Consider the following 21,268-nt stretch of genomic DNA (forward strand, 5'->3'; position numbering starts at 1 on the left):
CTGTATTGATTATTGTCAGTATGTAAGACAGATTGGAACAGAGAGCCAAAGTCTTTTTTCCACCTTGCCAATTGTTGTGAACTAGTCATGTATTTTTCATCAAAATAGACAGCACGATAAGTTGCTTAGGGTATTAATAATGTGATGATTGTTGATCAAATATTGATCTCACACGTGTTTGTTATATTTCAAGTGCTAAATAATTGTATACAGTGTCATTCGAGGTTTGTTTACGATATTTGAAATAATGGATTTTATGTTAATTTCAAATAAAGAAAATCAATGAATTGGTATTAAAGTGCGCTCTTCACCTGTACAAGCGTCATATCGGATTTACTCTCCAACGTGTTAACACGGAAAATTTGGATGAGGAATTAAAAACCAAATACCCAGACAACGATGGAACATTAAAAGAGGAAATACGCCTTCTGAAAAGGAAATTGGATTTAAACGATTAGACGAATGAGCATAAACAACAAGAATACATATGACAGCAATGTAATCAAGAGTTTACCAAAAAACGGAATTTAATTCGACATGTGTTATCACATAACACGACTTTTAACTGCGATCAATGTGACTTTAAAACAAACAGAAAAGACAAATTGTTACAACATAACAAAAAGGGAAAACACAAGCATAAAAATTTACCTTCAATATCGTCTGAAAAGCGTCATCATCAACAGCATTGTCTGGAAACGTGCCATCAGCAACAGCATCGTCTGGAAACGTGCTATCATCATCAATCAAAGATACATCTAGCGGAGCAAACGTCCATGAAGACCACAGTTATGCGACGTCTACAAGTACAGAAAATTTAAAAAGCGAGCATTCTTATTCAATGAAAAATGCGTTCAATGGATGCATTCAAGATAGAACGTTATACCCACACCATGAAGAGAAATATGACTTATTAACATTTTTTGCAAATACAAAACAGGATGTTATTAATTTTTTGTATGCTCGATTAAATCAACAAGCTATAAAATGGTATCTTTCGGTTAAGGTGGATCTGGTAAAAATACAATAGATGGAGAACAAGTTCAACAACATCCGCATTTTAGGAGTATAACCTTTACAACATTACATGAAGAAACATTGAATGAGGATATAAATGACGCCTATCATAAAATGTTTAAGCTGTTCGAAGAATACATGAAAGATGGCTCTGATTTGATATTATATAAAGTGATATCTTTGACAATTCACACTGTGAAATACAGACCAATAAAAGGTTCAATTTGGTAACTGTAAAAATTTTTAATATTAGAAATTAAGATCAAACATGTATGTCTATGTTTGTATGTATACAGCAAATGGTAGTGGATCAAAAGAGAAGGTGTTGATATCAGGAGAGAGGACTTTGCAAATACTTTCACCTTATTCGCCTTTCAAATAGAACCAATATTTTCAGAAAATGCATTATTTTTATCGCTTATGAAAACAGGACAATGTAAGACTATATGTTCAGTTTAAACAAGCTTTTACTGAAACCATATGTTGTTTTGTACATAGCGAATCACCAGGCTTTTTTAAATCAGCAAAGAACGCGATATAATCATAGAATAATGATTTAAAATATGATGTTTTCAATGTTTATATTCAATATTTATCAGCGTTTTAAAATCATATGTAAATATTATGTTTTTTCATAGACATTTCGTATCAACGTTGTAGTTGTATATTTACTTAAATGTGTGTGTGTGTGTGTTAAAAAATAAAGTAGTCATAAATAAAATACTTTGTTGTTTTGTTATACGATCATTGATAATTAAGTTGTAAAACTGTTCACTGTTGTTGTCGTTTAATTTTTGAAACTACGAAAATTGCTTATATAAAGTATAAAATACCTCTCACATGTAATCAATATAAAGCATTTAATGACAAACTTCAAAACATGCCAAAATTATGTGAAAAGACCCTTTTAATAGGAAACAATATTTTGCCAAAAATTGAACAAACGGTTTGATATTTGTAATTTATTAAAACTCCAATATTTTAGAGGCATAACCTAAAACAGACTTAACAAAAAATTGAAACAACTGAACGAACTTATTTCGGCTTCAAATAATACTGTTGACATTCGTGAAGTAAACTAAATATAGCCTTAGGGCTTTCCTGAGCAGATGTTATTGGTTTAAAGTGAAAGTAACATGGTCATTAATGGAAGTGTAAATATAATTTAACTTATGGACCATTTCGATGTTGTGACCATAATATTGATCGGATTTTACCGTATTTACGAAAAACATCATCTTTGTGTTCAAAGTCACATTTAGCCCACAATAATTATACTACATGTAATGTTTATCTAAATTGTTCTGTATCTGTGATGGTGATTTACCATCATGACCTTCTCATTCGAAAAGAACAACAAAATTAGTATTGTGGAATCTCTATTTATTCCAGAAAGTGTACTTTCTTGTTCACAAAATTTAAAATTGTCTACAGACTGTGAGAAATGTAATCAAGGACATTACCATCCTTTTTTGAGACCAATCTCATAAATTTCCTATTTAGATGTACATGACTTAACACATGAATAACAATGATAATGCATATTTTTAATTATTCTAAATAATTTAATGTTCATACCAGATTTTTCATGCTAAGCCATAATTTTCTACGACATATACGCCTTATATCAAAACATGTAAGCAGATTAACAAAAATGACATGCAAACGTGTGTTTTCGTTAAAGTAGTGCAGCATAATCTACATCAATATACGAAAAGAATAAACACTTAAACATGTTTATCTAAATCTCAAAACCTAAAATACTATTACAGGTAGCAAAATCAACGAATACAATAAGAATACTTTCAATAAAATATTCATGTGAAAAATCACTGACTATCGCTTTATTACGTTGTTTTAAACGTTTCAGTGAATCCATAACTTCATTTGCCGTTATCGGTTGATCTAGTTAAACCAAGTAGCAGTAGCGTTACTCAAGCTTTCAAAATAATCCTGAATTGAATTACATAATGTTCTTGCCATTTTTGTTTCTAAATTAAAATATTTCCGAAATTCATGTTTACTTTTTACTTTTCAACGTTCCTTAATTTTTCGTTGAAATTTAAAGGGTCTGTCTTTTTATTTGTCGTTTATCATGTCGACAAAACGCCATTGAAATCAGGCTTATTCAAATTAAAACACTGTTTAGCGTAAAGGTATTGATTTCGATCAATTATACACTCATGATCGAACCAATCAACGTGTTTATCTAACTGTAACATTGAACGATACTTCTGAAAACAACGGGTCCCTAAAGTTTTGGATTGTATTTAACTTCTACAGCAAATTTTAATGACAGTTTACTGGAACATTTCCAATTGATATTTAACAGTAGTGAGTGTATCGTAACTCGGCTACTAAATATTACAATGGAGTGTAAATTGCACTGGGAATGATCGCTCTTCAAATACATTCAGACATATATCGGGTTTGCACACAAAAAAGCACAAATACGAAATGTGCTTACAGTTCTTTTGGTATATTTCAAGTGATGAATATTTGCGTGTATTATCTTTTTCCTCAATACTACCTTTATGTGATTAGTTTAATATAATGTGTTTGCATCTAGTTTCATATTTGCTTGAATGCTCATGCATTCTTTACACGTACAATATGCCCATTTATCTAAGACTCAACAAATAAAACATAATCTAAATTTATCTTGTTTTTCTATTACCATCCACTATTGACAAACATTGCTGAAAACTAGACCAAATAAGTTCTCGCTTTTCAAATAAATTCAAACATATATCGAGTTCGTAAAATAAAAGCGCTAAATCATGTAAAACGTTCTGTGCGCCTATATTGTGGTTCCATACCGCTCGCTTTTCAAATACATTCAAAATTATATGGGGTTCGTAAAACAAAACGCCAATAGTTCAATAGCGCACCGATAATATGAAATCGCTTCTAATACCCAAAAGTCACGCATAACTCGCCAATCTCTTGCACGACGGTTATATTACATTCACCTCTGTGTTGGGCTCAGAACGGACTATTGTTATGAAAGCGTCTCATTTATGCCATGAACATTCCAAGCGTTCATCATTGAGGTTACAGAATACTAAACAATCTCTTGCACGACGGTTACATTGCATTCTATGCATTAAAGAAAACCATCTCATACCATGATATCTTATATCAGTCTTAATTCATCATTATAAAATTGATATGTTTTTTTTTGTGCTCAGAAACCAACGTACATACACACGTCGAAGCAATTCCTAACGTCACTAAAAAGAAATGTTCAATTGTTTACATTTGTGAAGTGCGTGGAATGATTCCATCTGCGTTAATGGGCAATAAATTAGTTCCAAAGAGTTGCATTAAAACTCGCAAGTTTTTGCACGATTTATCGTACATTTAAAAGTCATATTTTTCTTAATTTAATGCATGCGATCTTAATTATCCAATCAAATATACATTGAATGCGTTTGTTCGGTTTTACCTATTTTATAGGTTACTATACACTAAATGATCGCTTCATGTAGGGCTGTACTCTCTAAAAAAATATCATAGTTGACAGGAAGGCATGTTTTACACTTTTTACCATTATTCAGGTGTTATCTTGCGGAGATAATGGTAGGGCATGAATAGGTGTTCACTACTGAATCCCTGAAATATGACACACTTGAAGACTATAGTAAACCATTGCACTAGAAAAGGTTACATTCCACTAAGAAACGGCCGAAAAAAAAAGTTGCAAAAACAGTCGATTTTGATTTGTGTCAAGTTCTTTCTTGCATTGTACATGACATATCTTTTTTATTGCATAAATCGATTTCGCTTAGAATGGCCTTTAAGAAAAGGTATGGTTATGGGGGTCTCTATGTGCAAAATGTTGCATTTATTTTCGCTCAAAGTTGTCGCTTTTACATTGAATTATATAGGGAAACTATTTGGTGTATTATGACCTAAACGCAAAACCAGGCCTAGTCACAAAGAAGCTGTATTTACAGAAAATCATCATTTTTTTAGTGAGATATGATGCGTTTTGGCAAATTTCGCGGAATAAATGCGTTTGTTTCACGAATTTAAGGAGCATCGTGAGTTTTTAAGAAAAAAATACGTTTTCAGAGGAAAATAAGAAAAAAAATGTACAAAAACTCGTCTTGAGCATCTCAAATCGCAACAATTTGTGATGAAAGAGCTCATGAACACGTTTTAATAGTTGTTTACTTCTTTTTCTACATAGCTTGTAACAATATTCCAGTATTTTGACCGATTGTAATTATTTAGGGTAATCGTTTTACGCCTGAACGCCCGTTATAAATCAAAGCTCCGAACGCGAAAGCCACATGGCTTATCAGGCGTTATAATAAAATGCATTTTCAAGCATTTCTACGTGAAAGATCGGTCTGAAAATTGGCATGCACATAGAAAATAGGTTTATAAGTATCGAGAAATGCTTATTTTTCGCGATGTTAACAGTAAACGTTGTCTTATAAACGCAAAACCAGGCCTAGTCACAAAGAAGCTGTATTTACAGAAAATCATCATTTTTTTAGTGAGATATGATGCGTTTTGGCAAATTTCGCGGAATAAATGCGTTTGTTTCACGAATTTAAGGAGCATCGTGAGTTTTTAAGAAAAAAATACGTTTTCAGAGGAAAATAAGAAAAAAAATGTACAAAAACTCGTCTTGAGCATCTCAAATCGCAACAATTTGTGCTGAAAGAGCTCATGAACACGTTTTAATAGTTGTTTACTTCTTTTTCTACATAGCTTGTAACAATATTCCAGTATTTTGACCGATTGTAATTATTTAGGGTAATCGTTTTACGCCTGAACGCCCGTTATAAATCAAAGCTCCGAACGCGAAAGCCACATGGCTTATCAGGCGTTATAATAAAATGCATTTTCAAGCATTTCTACGTGAAAGATCGGTCTGAAAATTGGCATGCACATAGAAAATAGGTTTATAGGTATCGAGAAATGCTTATTTTTCGCGATGTTAACAGTAAACGTTGTCTTATAGGTTACAATACACTAAATGATCGCTTCATGTAGGGCTGTACTCTCTAAAAAAATATCATAGTTGACAGGAAGGCATGTTTTACACTTTTTACCATTATTCAGGTGTTATCTTGCGGAGATAATGGTAGGGCATGAATAGGTGTTCACTACTGAATCCCTGAAATATGACACACTTGAAGACTATAGTAAACCATTGCACTAGAAAAGGTTACATTCCACTAAGAAACGGCCGAAAAAAAAAGTTGCAAAAACAGTCGATTTTGATTTGTGTCAAGTTCTTTCTTGCATTGTACATGACATATCTTTTTTATTGCATAAATCGATTTCGCTTAGAATGGCCTTTAAGAAAAGGTATGGTTATGGGGGTCTCTATGTGCAAAATGTTGCATTTATTTTCGCTCAAAGTTGTCGCTTTTACATTGAATTATATAGGGAAACTATTTGGTGTATTATGACCTATAGACAAAATGGCGTGCTGAGCCTTTCGCAGAGTTGTATGTGTGAGCAAGGAACGACAACTCTGCGTGGAGATTGATAACTCGCAGGTGAATTCACGCTCATTACACCGACAACAATAAACACGGATTTATTACCATACCCCTAAGCGAATACATGCATAACAGGCACCAGGTGAAAACCGACTTGACCTGAACTTGACTTGCTCCTAAAGGCTCCTAACAAAATGGCGCTGAAATTCTTCATTCCTATCTACTATCAACAACATTGTTTTAATCTTGCAATTACCAATTATTATTTGAATTAAAATAATTTTACCGAAAAACAAACACGAAATTTCAAATAAACATGCACATGAGGTTGATTAACTAATGTTGAACGTCTTATGTTTTTACCATCATTTTATTTAACTCTTAAAAATACCAGTTTTTGTCATGCACTTTAAATGTTCGATACATAGTAGAAGCACACCGTGGGGCTTTAAACACATGTTAATTGGAGAAAGTTGACTTATTTTAATTATTGACAGATATTTGCTTCAGGAGCTGTAACTTTGTGACACGCTAAGAAGTCGATATATAGAGCGAATATTAAAACGATATACCCGGTAAACGCTAATCACTTTCTTGCCGAAATGGCTGGAAAGTGAGAGACATTGAAACAATTAATAAAAGTAATAAAGGGTATGCAACGGCGAAAAATACCTGTCTCAGCATGCACGTCGCCATCTTGTTTGTCATTTGTGATTAACCCATCTGAACGAATGTAACGGCAAAATAATGTATGATTACACCGGTTCATAATTTACTGATCGACACTCGACACATATTTTGCCCAATATTTGCTCGTTTTAATGTAGTGTGCGTTGTTTGAAATATCACTTGTCTTTAAATGTTGTGAATCGCGTGCTTTTGGTTTAAGTTTACAGTTGACAATTCACTTTGTATGCGATATAATGTCGCTTGTCGTTTTAAATTGCACACGACATTACCCGCAACATTTTACAACGACAAGCGACAACTAAAGACGACACTAAATTTTCGTTACAAGTTGTCCTCGCAAATAAAAGCGCAACCATGCGAAAACCAAATTTTCTAATTGTTCATGTCGTTTTGAAGTGTTGCTTGTCGTTTTAACCAAATTACCATTCACAACACACTTCATCTTGGATGATCTACAATTAATCATGCATCATAGCAAATTAAGCGTCTCGTTTGGATGTGCGCATTTCGAGTTATCTAAATAATTTGTTAACCGCATGCAAAACGCATTTGCACAGAAAAGTGCGTGTTTCTTTGTTGTACTGTTTTACTGTTTAAATAAGCCTGCTGAGTTACCATCCCAAGCTGTTTTAATTGTAGAATAAAGTCAAATGACATCAAACTATTTATTAAAAATTAACGCACTTCATTATTAGATTTAAATTTCTCATGAACACCTACATATCAAGTATAACAGTGTTCCGCATACTGTTTACTACTAAAATATATACTTATTTGCTCAAGTCTCTAAGTGTACTAGTGCATACTACATTATAATTATATTCTTATTTGGTTCATTATGGTGAACATTATAGTTCTGAAACACCGTAACATTAATGTCAAAAGTTATTTACAAGACATTTAAAGACATGTTTAATCTGTATACTAGTATATGGTTTGTTACATTTTGTTATTTGTTTTGGAGTAGTCTGCCTTATATAAATGTCGGGCAGCTCATATTATTTATGCCTTTAAGGTTACTCTGCATTCCGGATCTGCTTGTTTATATATACACGAAGTACAGTGTTCCAGCGGCTGTAATACTTTAGCATCTGATTTAAGTTCGTATTGGTAAATACATTGTAATTGCAATTTGTCATACGAAGTAGAAAAGTGTATATATATAGTGAGTATCTGTCGGGAGAGCATTAGTGCGATACGTAGATATGTAAAACCTCCGCTCAATGTTTATTTTGAGTTAAATTTCGTGTTTCATTTTATTTAACGGATTTGTTTAAACAAACGCAAGTATTCATGTTTATTACTCCAATTATTTTAATGTACATTATATAATTTAATATGTCTTTTTGAATATAGAAATATGTGTAAAAAGCATTTTATTAATAACACACATTACTTATGAAATGTTTCAAATCATATACGCGCGTTGTTCTACTAATCATTCTATCCAAATTATATAGACTTTAAAATAAATTGAAACGTTGAAGTTCACAAACAAAGTTACCATTTTGAAGGAAAGACTATTTATTTGTTTTTTTTGTGTTAAAAAGACTACTAACTTATTCTACTCAAGTCATCGAAGCCTTTTTGTTATCAAGAGATTGCCATAGGAGTGCGATTTCTGCTCAAAACATAGTCCCACCGTTGACAATTTTTCGTAAGCGTGCACAATTACCGTGGTGTGAAGGTGGTTCCATCGTGATAGATCACGGTGACATTGGGTGAGCACCGCGGACGTTATTGGGAAATCGATATCACGGTGGACCAACGCGATCGCGGTGGACCACAGCGGCCACGGTGGTTCGCGGTGATTACATGTAAATGTATAGTTTCTCCGTGAAGTTTTACTTTTTGTTAATTAAAAGACTTGTTTTGTTAACATTTCGAAAATGCTTTCCCGTATGTGTACATATAGCTTGCCAATAATTACATATACCCTTGTTACATGTACATGTAATTTGATGTCAGGCTACTTTAGTGATTTTCTGTTTCTATTCTTACTTGTACTAATTCAAATATACATTCGAGACTACGGCAGTAAGTATTCAAATAAGTGATATTTAAATGAAAACAAATAAGTTGTTATGTTGGCGAGTGACTATGTATATACCCGTATTATTCGGTAACAAGATCATTTCGTCACAAACTCTAAAGAGAAACGTTATCGAAGGAAAATGGTGATAAATATTGATTTATTCAATACCACAATATTAAGATTACTTCGTTTCCGTTTTTTTAAATATGTATCGAAATCAGTTTATCATAATGGCGAGTGACAATATGTATATATATTCTTTGTTATTACGATACAAATTGAAAAATATTATGAGTGTGATAAATCATGTACATTTTTCGTTTTACTTATTGTATTACATTGCTATAATTTATTTGATTATGCGTAAATATAGGTGTGATATGCCGGCGCTGCGATAGATGGTATTCACTGAGCTATTAAAATGTACATGTTCGTAGAATTAATTCAAAAATGCATGGGAAAACGTAGCACATTTTGGTGAGATATAATTGATTGCATACATGTGTCAATCATAAACACGTTGATAAAAATAAGCTTTTTATACACATTTTACATACGAATACAGTGAAGCATGTTCGCTCGACATTTTATCTATTGCACTTTTTTATTTAAATCAATTTTTTAACGCAATTAACATAAAAAACATACATGTGTACATCAGCAAAAGATCTGTCGTTTGTAATTTGTTTCTGTGAATGTTAGATTAGAGTTTCCCTATTAGGTCACAATATACTAAATAGTTTCCCTATATAATTCAATGTAAAAGCGACAACTTTGAGCGAAAATAAATGCAACATTTTGCACATAGAGACCCCCATAACCATACCTTTTCTTAAAGGCCATTCTAAGCGGAATTGATTTATGCAATAAAAAAGATATATCATGTTCAAACCAAAAAAGAACTTGACGCTCATCAATATCGACTGTTTTTGCAACTTTTTTTTCTGCCGTTTCTTTGTGGAATGTAACATTTTTCAGTGCAATGCTTTACTTAAGTCTCCAAGTTTATCATATTTCAGGGATTCGGTCGTGAACACCTTTTTATGCCCTACCATTATCTCCGAAAGATAAAACCCGAACAATAGTTTAAGATGTAAAACATGCCTTCGGGTCAACTATGATATTTTTATAGAGAGTACAGCCCTACATGAAACGAGTATTTAGTATATTGTAACCTATTAGCCTACTATCAAAATATATTGCCGTCTTAGCAAGTGGACGAGGGTATTAATATTTGTTGTGATTGTAATAGAAACAAACGTTTGAAGTGAGAAAAGGGCGTGCAAATACCATCTGTACAGGTCTCTTATGTGTAAATGGATGTGAACATCAAATTCTCCATCTTTTATTAGATATTGTAAAATGATGTAGACATCCTATTTTCCATCACTTTTTTAATGTTAACAACCATTTTATTAGTATTTTAATACAAATATATGGATGTATTAAAAACTCATATTTGTTATATTATGTATTTTAGCAAATGTTTATTATATATATAATACAAATCTCGTCATTGTTGTTATTACATCCTTATTTCCAGAAAAAGATGTTATTGGTCGAACCTGAAATAAAAAGTGTAACAGTCTCAACAAAAGAGCGATGTGATAGTATGACTCGTTCAATTCACCACGATGTCTTATCAACATTTCTTATCGAAAATATTTATATTATATATACATGTACATTTTATTAAACAGTAAATTACATGTACATCGATCAAAGCGAAGATTTGTATGTTTTACTTAATGATATGCCTATTAATATTGTGATAAATATCGATTTACATATTATAAGTAAATCAATAGCGTTCATCAGGTTAAGATTCCTTCGTATACGTTGTGTACATATGTATCGAAATGAACATGTTATTAACAATGCACGGGAATACAAATAGGCACTCGCCAACATGACAAATGATCTTTTCGCATGACTATGGCCTATGTCTCGAATTTACACATGTATTCTTAGCAAAACATGTCACAATGGAAACAGGAAATCACTAAAATAGTCTGATATCAAATGACCTGCAACATCTTTGAATGAAACTGGTGGCGAGCTATATATGTTCACGAAAGAGCAAGCATTTTCAAAATGCTAACAAAAACAAATATGTAAATAAAATCAACAAGTGTAATTTCATGCAGAAACAATTGAAACAAAACATGAAGTACGAAACGCGATCTAAACTCACGCTCGATGTAAGACGTGTCAAATAATTCTGTAAAGACGGTAAATACAATATAAAAGAGTGAAGCAAATCACTATTTCAATATGAAGTATTAAAATGCAACTAAAAAAATATATATAAATGTGTATTCACATCAACCTGTCCTTAACCGCAAATTACAGATGTATTGCCATATAACGCCCGCGCACGAGTTTTTATCAACATATTTGATCGTGGACAAAAGGTTCAAAAGGTTAGTTATTAAAGTAACATAAAATATATCATATAAACTGCTGTTTAACCGTTTTTACGCGAGCCTTTTGAAAACCAAGTGAGGTCGCCAGTAGCGAATGACGTTAGGAAATATGGCGAGAAAAGTATAAGAAAGAGGGGATCGTCTCAGAAGTTGTTTTAAATGTCAAAATTGTATGAATACGATATATTTTTCAAATTGCGAATACATTTAAAAGACCAAGCGACATTTTTCTTTTATATTTTACAGCCTGTGTCTTTTGGATGAGAACATTAGCGCGATACACCATGACATTGGGAAAAATGAAACATTATTGATATGATTATATATACCAGTATTCCAAATGTTTATAAGCACATTTTTAACTGCATTTTTAAATTTATATTATAAAGTGCAACGGAATTATATTGTTGCTATTAACCCAATAAACCAAATATTGAGTTTATTGGAAAAGTTTGGAATCTTTTTGGAAATTTTGGTAAGATTTTTGGGCAAACATGTTGCTATTTGCAACTGTGAATCAGCCTGTAAGAGGATGAAATGTTTGGGGAAAAATCACTGAGACAATTTTCTTTCTTGTGTGTTTAATCTTTAACAGTAATACATTTCATTAAATCTGTGTCACCGGTGACAAAACAGATCGATTTTAGATTTGCTTAATTACATTAACGTAATAATGTAGAACACAAAGTAGACGTCTGTGATGCGACAATTACAACAACACCTTTTTTCCGTTACCGAAACAAAAAAAACACGAATGCCATATTTATACCAAATGTGTTTGGTAAAAATTGTGCAGTAACACATTATCGATGGTCCTCATTCAAAATGCCGAACCTACATTTTTTGACATTTCGTGAATTTTGCACTGTGTAGGGCGGGAAATCAGTGCGCACATGCCCAGAAAACGGCGAACCGCCTAACCAATAAGAACACGCCAAACCGGCCATATGATCAAATGCCCAACTGTGATTGTGGAAATAAAAAATATGCAAAAATGCGAAGCTGAACACTCAAAAATGCGAAGCTGAATATTATTGTAAAATAAGAAGACGAATAATATTTAACTTCGGCATTTTGCATATAGTTATGAAAATGAAAAAAATAATCCACCTGGAAAGTTGTGTTTTTGTAATTTCGGCATTTAAAATGGTCCCCATCGTTATGATATCCACAAGCCGGTGGGTACGGATTACCGCCAAAAAGGATCTAATTAAAGAAAGTGGTTAATTTCAAAGATTGAATGAGAAATTCATGACTTCGTCAAATTAATCCCATTGTGTTTCGAATATGGCATAAGAATTACATTAATTTTATAATGGATAAAAACACAAAAAACTTGAATTCTTTTTCATTCATGATCATAGTACTTTCAATGTTTTATCACATGTAACTAATACCGCTATCAAGCTAATACCGACTCGTCGTATATGAAATGATAACACGCATTCCATGATATATGAACATGTATAACACAAGTATGTCAAGTGTCAATATAAAGTATTCTATAAGGTAGAGGATGTAGAGAGTAAGAGTGAGAAGACGAATAACAGTTACGGAAAAAGGACGCTCGATAACATCAAATATCGTAGGCTGTGGTCAGTTATTAAGTGAAACGTTTTGACAACGCGATTTATCATTCGACATTTAGACCTTGTTTGTTCTAAGGTAATCTCGTTTAAATTAAAAAGTTTTAAGAGGACACGTGATAATTCACATCCCTTATTCACGGGCGCCACCTATTCTTCGAATGAATTTATTATCAAACTAATGCTTCTTCCGAGTAGGCGCTAAGGATCTGAAATATTTCAATTAACGGAACCATATACAGGGTGAGACGGCTGTTTGTTATTTTGAAACATATTATTCAGGAGTTTAAAAATCGGGCAATGAACTGCGATTCAACGAAGATTCATTTATCCATATATATACAAAAAACATGCAATCACAACCCTTTTGAAAATGTCTGGACCTTTATAAATTATGGCATTGTGGAGTTTTTAAAAGCGAATCAATGGTTTTTACCTACGTGACCAGCACATTTTCCCCCTATTTAATCTCTAACCATATCAAATGATTGCTTTTAACATATACACGTTGCCTTATGCCCATAAAGATTTGTTTCTTGCCGATCTAATAGATAATTTGCATTTTTTCAAAATAGATAGAGACAATGCCAATGAGGTACCGCTAAGAACAGGAGATCACCAGTGTACATTTTAAACTTTTGTTAAATGACATATTGATGTTAATATTTCTACGTATTATGTTTTCATGACTTATATTTGTAAGTTGAATACTTATATTGTCAAATCTTTATTTCGAGTCGCGTACGTTAAGACATATATTTAATAAGAACAGGATGTTTTCTTTTTTATAATTCATTGATTGATGTCAACGTTTTTCTGTGTAAGATAAGGACATGAAACATTGAACACATTAAAGTGTTTCAGTTTATTAAAGGGCGCTCGCATCATTCGTGAACTATTTGTGAACCGCTTTAGGGTATATTAACTTCATAAGCAGTCTGCTAAACGAGTTCAAGCGTAAAAGTACGTTTATACACAATATAATTATCCTCAAATTTAGCCAATAAAACCAGTTTTAATAAGTCATTACATTTTCAAACTGTTAATATACAACATGTCAAGATGTCAATGATAAACTCGCGAAGCGAAGCCCATTTGTATAGCTTATTTATTTTATTGACTGAATAATGGTATAAAATATTGCTTTTCTATATACGTCACTAACATTAAAGATTTGACACTTTAAGTAGTAAAATTTAAAATATTACCATTGGAAACAAACGTAGAAATCGTTACATAAAATATATCATTTTATTAAAGATTAAAATGCGCATTCGCGCCATCTCCTGTTCTGAGAGTCAACTCGTTATTTATTTATTTTGTTCGAATGCAAAATTTTCTATTAGATCGGTAAGACGCCAATATGTTTGTGAATTGGGCAAATTGTATACGTTAAAACAAGGTTTAATGTGGTTCGCGATTTCATAGGATTGGAAATATGATCATCACACATGCAAAACACATCGATTTGCTTGTAATAACTCCACCATGTCACAACTTATCCTCACGTTGTCTGTTGTGTTGAGTTTATACGTCCGTACATTTATGTGTGAAATAATACCCTCTGATTCGCACTAAATTGTGTGATTTTAAAACGAATGGGCCATATGTTTACGAAAACATATACAACCAACTCACCCTGTCAATTTCTCCGTGAATCTTAAAAATGATTCAGCGGTCGTTAGCGGAAGAAGCATTCGCTCATGTATTAATGCATCTCAAAAATGGGTTGCGCCAGTGATTAACGGCCGTGTATTTCCAAACAGATGGGTTCGCACAGATTCATAGTGCTGAAATATCGATATTACTCGGTTTAGTAGAATAAGTGGTTTGTCGTTTCGTAGGTCGTAACGAATTTGGGTAAATTTAGTATAAAAATCAGAGCATATAACCGATGTATGGCGACTTCAGGATTGCGCATTTATAACCATCAAATACTTCCTGGACACAATGAAAATTACAATCATTGATACCACTGTATCTTGAGTTAAGTTTATTGTCTGTCATTTGAAACAGTAAATCATGCACAATAACGAATTCGCAATTCAAGATCGACATCTAAGCCAAACACTAAAGACATGCATCTAACACAAATGGAAACGCAAAAGTACTGAATGACGTTATAAAAATTATAAAAAAAATCTCAAAAGCACCAAAGTTCTTCATATGCATTAAATGCCAGTGCATTCTCACAGCAAACATAAATAACTGCATCTGGCGAGTTACTTGTTTCTCTTGTCGAGACGTAGAGCTGCATACTTGTGTATTTAAATCCCTGATAAGGTTGCGTATCTTCTGCACAAACTTCAACATGAGCATCCATGAAACAGTTTTTTTTTATTAAAGTATATATTTCTTCTCAAAGAATAGTGACAATTAAAAACGTAAAAATAAGGGGTTATATTTTCATAGAGGAAAAGCCCGAAGTCATGGAGAAATACACAGCGAACTGCAAGGCGCACCGGAAGGGAATGGCACCAGAGGAGGTCGCGGAGTATTACACTACTTGGGCCGAAAATCAACAGTACGATTTAGTAAGGTCGCAGTTTTTGATCTTCTAAACGTGTAATCAAAATACATTTTATAACCTTACTTATGCGTATTAAATATTAGCACAAACATTTGAACATTTGTAACTTTGTAGATATGCACTTGCAGCATAGATTGCTGAATCTCAAAATTCCAGCAGATCTAAGTAAATTAGTTTATCTTCCGTTCCAAAATTTCCATAGGACTTAGACCCCAGCGTTTACATGGGACCTTCGATCGTGGCGAAAGAAGCTGCCAAATGCTTTGAAGAGAATCGCGAAAAGGTTCGCTTAATAGACATCGCATGTGGAACTGGTCGCGTAGGAAAAGAGGTAATATCTGACATATGGCAGGTATCTAACAATGGACACACGACATAACTGCTTTATACAGTTGACGGCCTAGTTTACACAACTTTTCAATTTAATATGTAAGAAATTTTGTTCTCATAAATACTTTCTAACATGGAGGTTGCACCTTGGAACAAAGTAATTCACATTCCGCATAAACAATACGTGGGTACAGCTTTTCATCTGTCAACTATATATACCAATCTTTGGAGATTAAACTAGTCAACTTCTCAACATTGAAACCAATCTGCGCTCATTATAATAATGATTTAGTATAGTTTACCGCGTAAATAATGCTATTTTAAGACTACACTCAACCAATCGTCTAATTAATCTTTTTTTCTGAAACTGAATACACAAAATTACCTGATAATAAATGCCTTGTAAACATGCCTTTTCTTTCTATTGATTCGTGATTTTATTTTCTTAATTAGACTAACCAGAATCACAGACTAATCCTTAACGTGTCAATCATTTTTGCTTGCGAACAATTAAAAAACGTAAATTTGACATTATAATTTATACCAAAGTTGAATAAAATTGAGTATGAAGTTTAACTGTTACTGTCAATATTTTCTTATATAAAGATTCGATCTATTTACATTGTTTATGACCCCCACTTGACCCATATTCGAATTTCGCCTAGATGTTGTGAAGATAAATATTGCGACAAGTTTCATCAATACTTTTGGCCCCAGAAATGATAACGAGGTAAATGTAGATTATAACTTGGTATTTTGTGGCTTAATACTCGCATATATTATTTCATCATTAATAATTTAGCAACAATCGATTCCGTTTTAGCTTTCTACGTATGGTTTTAAATCCATTGACGGCGTTGATCCTGCGGAGGGAATGCTGAAACAGTGCCAGACGAGCCACATCTATACAAACTTGTATAAAGAGTTCGTCTGCGAAAAACCACTTCCAATCGCAGAAGGTAAGACGTTTTGATTAATTACTGCATTTGATACTGTTATTATAAGACATTATATTACTAACATGAAATGGTTTCAAATGGATTTATATTAGAGCACGCAAGCCATTACTAATAAGTTTCAGAAGAGACAATATGCGTGTCAAAACTTATAAGCTTATGTCACTCAGTTTGTAGTTGTTATTGTTGTTAAAGGAATAAATTTGATTTTTGTAAAAATATTTATCAATCCAAATATTAATATTACGCAAAGGATCAGTTAAACTGAATGACTTATAAAATCTCAAATCTTACATTTAGCAATGATCTTCAATTGTCCGCGCGGCTATGGAAGTTTTCTTCAGATGAGGATGCATTTAAATGAATAATGGCAATCAAAACACTTTGATCAGGTGTAAATGAAACATATAATAATGGTCATTTTCTGCATGAAATCAATATGTATTAACATTTAGATTTCATTTATGCTGCCTTTCGGTCTTTTTAATGGTGTTTGCAAAATTGCCCACATGTTAAGTTTTATGCACGTTCTTATTTATGCAAAAAAAATGAACAATGAATCAGGGAACCTTTGTTGCTGTCGGAGTGAGATAATGTGTGGCTATCGTGTAAATATATTACACCTTAAGTGGCACGTGTATTTCAGGTACTTACGACTGCGCAGTCTGCTCGGGAGGCTTTGGTGAGGGCCATATACCCTGCAGCGGGCTACAGGAAATGGCCCGAATCGTCAAGTCCGGTACGATAACTACTTGCTGTGTTTGTTTCCATAGAACATAATCAAGCCCGTTGTTGCCTTTGCGAGGAGTCAAAAGGTCCAAACCTTATAAGGTGTAGGGGATATGATAGCTGATCAGGTTCTTACCTTCAAAAGTATTGCTTTGACTTTGCCTTCTGATTACTTTACCAAACGTTATTCACTTGATGAATTAACTGACATTTATTGTAACATTTAGACAACGGCAATCGAACGAAAGCAATCAAAATATTGTCACCGCTATGGTTTTTGAGGATAAAATCAATTGTCGTCAATAAACAAAATTTAATGGTGATTACGTTTAGATTTATTTATTTTTTTAGAAATTACGCCAGGTCGTGTGGCATATTGACGATTAAGTTCTGCTTCCAATACATTTATTCCATAAATCCCGCAGCAAGGGTCTTGTTACAAAATCGCAGACGAAATCATTTGTTTTTATAGCTATGTAGGAACACCGGATGCTATTTATGCAATTGTCAATATGTCTTAAGATATCATTCTACCTTTCTCGATGTTAATAAGCAGAAAACACTACCGAGAAGCCAAACTATATTTCGTATTTAGGATGTTGACCGACGTATGTCTGTGAAAACAAATATGAATCCACCACTCTATGCTCCTTCTAAATTTTCGAAGGGGTGTCTCATCGCTAAATCCTGGAACCATTTTGTAGTTATCTTAACGTATTTTGTGTATTATAATCATAACATGTATTTATATTCATTTATGTTATTACATGTTACACATTGTTAATAGTTGGTTTGATACTGAATATCTTTTTCATAATGTGAACATCTTGCCCGTCTCACGTTGTTTGATATGCCAAAATTTATATGCACTGTTGCATGCAAACAATATTAAAGCTTTATTAAGTATACTGAGAATATACTTTTAATATTTTAAAGAAAACAAAGTTTGAGCATGATGTTGTTGTTTTTTTATTTTACATAAATGCACTCTTACGACGACTTTTCAACGGATATTTCACATATGGAACATAAATTCCACGTCGATATTCGTCAACATCCGCATAGACAAACGACGAGCATTTTGACCTATCCATTTAAAAATTACATGAAAACGTTCAGAATGGGTAAACGGAGAGTGGGTCTGATTGAACTGACAATGACATTGATATAAGCACAATACCATATCATTATATTGAACGTACATGCTAGTACGATTATTCTGTACGGTTCAATTAAACAAAAAATTATTTCCAATGTCAGTGTGTTCTTTAACTCTTCAGGTGGTCTGATAATTTTCATGATGCGCAAGGAATACATGAAAGACGTTGAGGAATATGCGAACAAGCTGGAACCCATGATTTCCCGCCTGGAGCACGAGCACACGTGGGAGCTTCTCGAGAGACGAGAGGTGGCCAACTACTCCTTTAACAAGGACGGCGTCATTTTCAAGTTGAGGATCAAACGCGGCTGTCATGCGGAGAATATTACCGCCAACGGAACAGAACGGGCTTAAGATGAGAACAAATCATCGTAATGACTATAGACGTCTAGTGTCAATTTCTTTGTGTGTACAAATGCTCTTTTAATTTGTGTTTAGGTACATTAACATTATTCATTCTACGTTGCGTTAAGCTGTTAGTAAATACGTGTTAAGGTAACTAAAATCTTCGTACAACACATTGGTGGATACGTTTCACTCTTTTCTAAGTAGATATTTTTATAACAACTTATTTTGCCCAATAATTTACTCACAAGATGCTAATGTTGTTCGTGTCTACTATTCAATTGTACAGACAGTATAGATTTTAAATAAAAACGGACAAGGGTCAAATCATTGTTGTTGAGCTAACTCCGAGTCAGTTCGTGTAAATAAAACAGGAATACAACATGAATAATTTGAAGTATCCACAACATCTTCATAGTATTTGCATGTAAACACCTAGATACATAATTTATGAGACATTATAATTCATAGTAGACACTTTGAGTGAAGACATACTGAAGGTGGATACTGAGATGGGTAAAACACGTGCAGTGAATTTTGTTGTTATTTATAACAACTCGTGGTATGTAACCGGCGTCGCAGGGTGCATGCCCAACGAAGTAATAGGAAGTTGACGTAGAGAAAGATAATTTTACCTTTTCATTAATTGCAATTCAGGAAGTTACAACACATACAGAAATGTGGATGCAATTACATTGTAGAATTCAAGCATTTACGTTTCTTTTTTCTGGGTGATAAACTAAATTTAAATTATTGGTGAAACACATATACGGTCTATGGCGTATGAACTTTGTATAAATATACATTCAGGTATATAACCTTCATCGTGTGATTGTTTCACAATTTTAACGCATATATGGGCCCTTTTCACATTTGGGTAAATCGAAAAAAATGAAGAAAATAAATGCACATTTGTGTTAGATTTATGATATTTGCGAGGACACAGTAATACTGAACAATTACCAAGCTCTAAAATATAAATCTTTTGACGATTTAAAAACCTGAAAACTACAAAGCATTACAAACGCGATGCGATTGAATAATTTGGATCGTTCTGGTGGTATCGTTATATTTTGTGATGCTACGAGAATTCTTCATATAAAGTAATCAATTCATCTCTCACTGTATGAGCATGGTTGGTAGAGTAGTAAGACTTTTACTCCAAGGGTCAGTGGTTCGAGTCCAGTTGAAGATTACTTTATTTCTGTTATTTTTTTACAGAAGTTATTAAGTTCAAATATTAACATTTAGCAATTTAAAGCATTTAATGACAAATTTCAATACATTCAAAAATCTGTGAATAGGTAAGATGAATAGACACTCGTGTTCCATCATCATCATCATCATCATCATCATCATCATCATCATCATCATCATCATCATCATCATCATCATCATCATCATCATCATCATCATCATCATCATCATTATTATCGTCTTCGTCTTCGTCGTCGCGTCGTCGTCGTCTTCATCATCATCATTGTCATCGTCATCGTCGTAGTAGTAATAATAAGAATAATAAATGGATCAATTAATAACATTTTTCAAGCGAATAAATAACGAAAATAACAAAATAATTAAGACTTAAGGTGTTTTATCATAAGGATTATGTCTTTTGTTGACTTTAACCATATTCGATTGCACAATAATCGAATAAACATCCGAGAATAGAATCACGTTGGTAATGCGGATACTTTGATAACAGATGGCACTTCGATAACAGAGAACAACAAAAGCCACGCGCAGGAGGTAAGTTCCTCAGTTTTTTTAGTTATATTCTAAATATTAGTTGTTTAAACAAGGCACATGGTCGAGTTTATAAACGGTGTATCCTTTTCTATTGGGAAGAAAAAAATTCACGGTTTTTCCCCAAAAATAGAAAATTCTGTCGGAAAACAGCATGAACTGGATAAACAGTTAACATTACAACAAAATAAAACTACTTAGAAATATTTCAAGAAATGGGTTGATATTCTAGCATGCTGAGCAATCACTGTGCT

The 21,268-nt window shown here is 33.0% G+C and overlaps 1 protein-coding gene across 9 annotated transcripts in view; it reads left to right on the forward strand.

Moving 5' to 3' along the window:
- LOC127877406 (methyltransferase-like protein 27) overlaps nucleotides 1-19,595 on the forward strand; it is a 90,279-nt gene extending 70,684 nt beyond the window's left edge. For 3 of the 9 annotated variants that reach the window (XM_052423239.1, XM_052423240.1, XM_052423241.1), the window contains exons 2-6: nucleotides 15,632-15,753; nucleotides 15,952-16,080; nucleotides 16,903-17,038; nucleotides 17,682-17,774; nucleotides 19,045-19,595. In XM_052423239.1, coding sequence (XP_052279199.1) covers nucleotides 15,649-15,753; nucleotides 15,952-16,080; nucleotides 16,903-17,038; nucleotides 17,682-17,774; nucleotides 19,045-19,277 — 696 coding nt within the window. In that variant the 5' untranslated portion in view covers nucleotides 15,632-15,648 and the 3' untranslated portion in view covers nucleotides 19,278-19,595. The other 6 variants (XM_052423236.1, XM_052423242.1, XM_052423243.1 and 3 more) reach the window with 6 other exon arrangements.
- The last annotated feature ends 1,673 nt before the right edge of the window (nucleotides 19,596-21,268 follow it).

The sequence above is a fragment of the Dreissena polymorpha genome, chromosome 4, assembly GCF_020536995.1.
Source record: "Dreissena polymorpha isolate Duluth1 chromosome 4, UMN_Dpol_1.0, whole genome shotgun sequence".
Lineage (NCBI taxonomy): Eukaryota > Metazoa > Mollusca > Bivalvia > Myida > Dreissenidae > Dreissena > Dreissena polymorpha.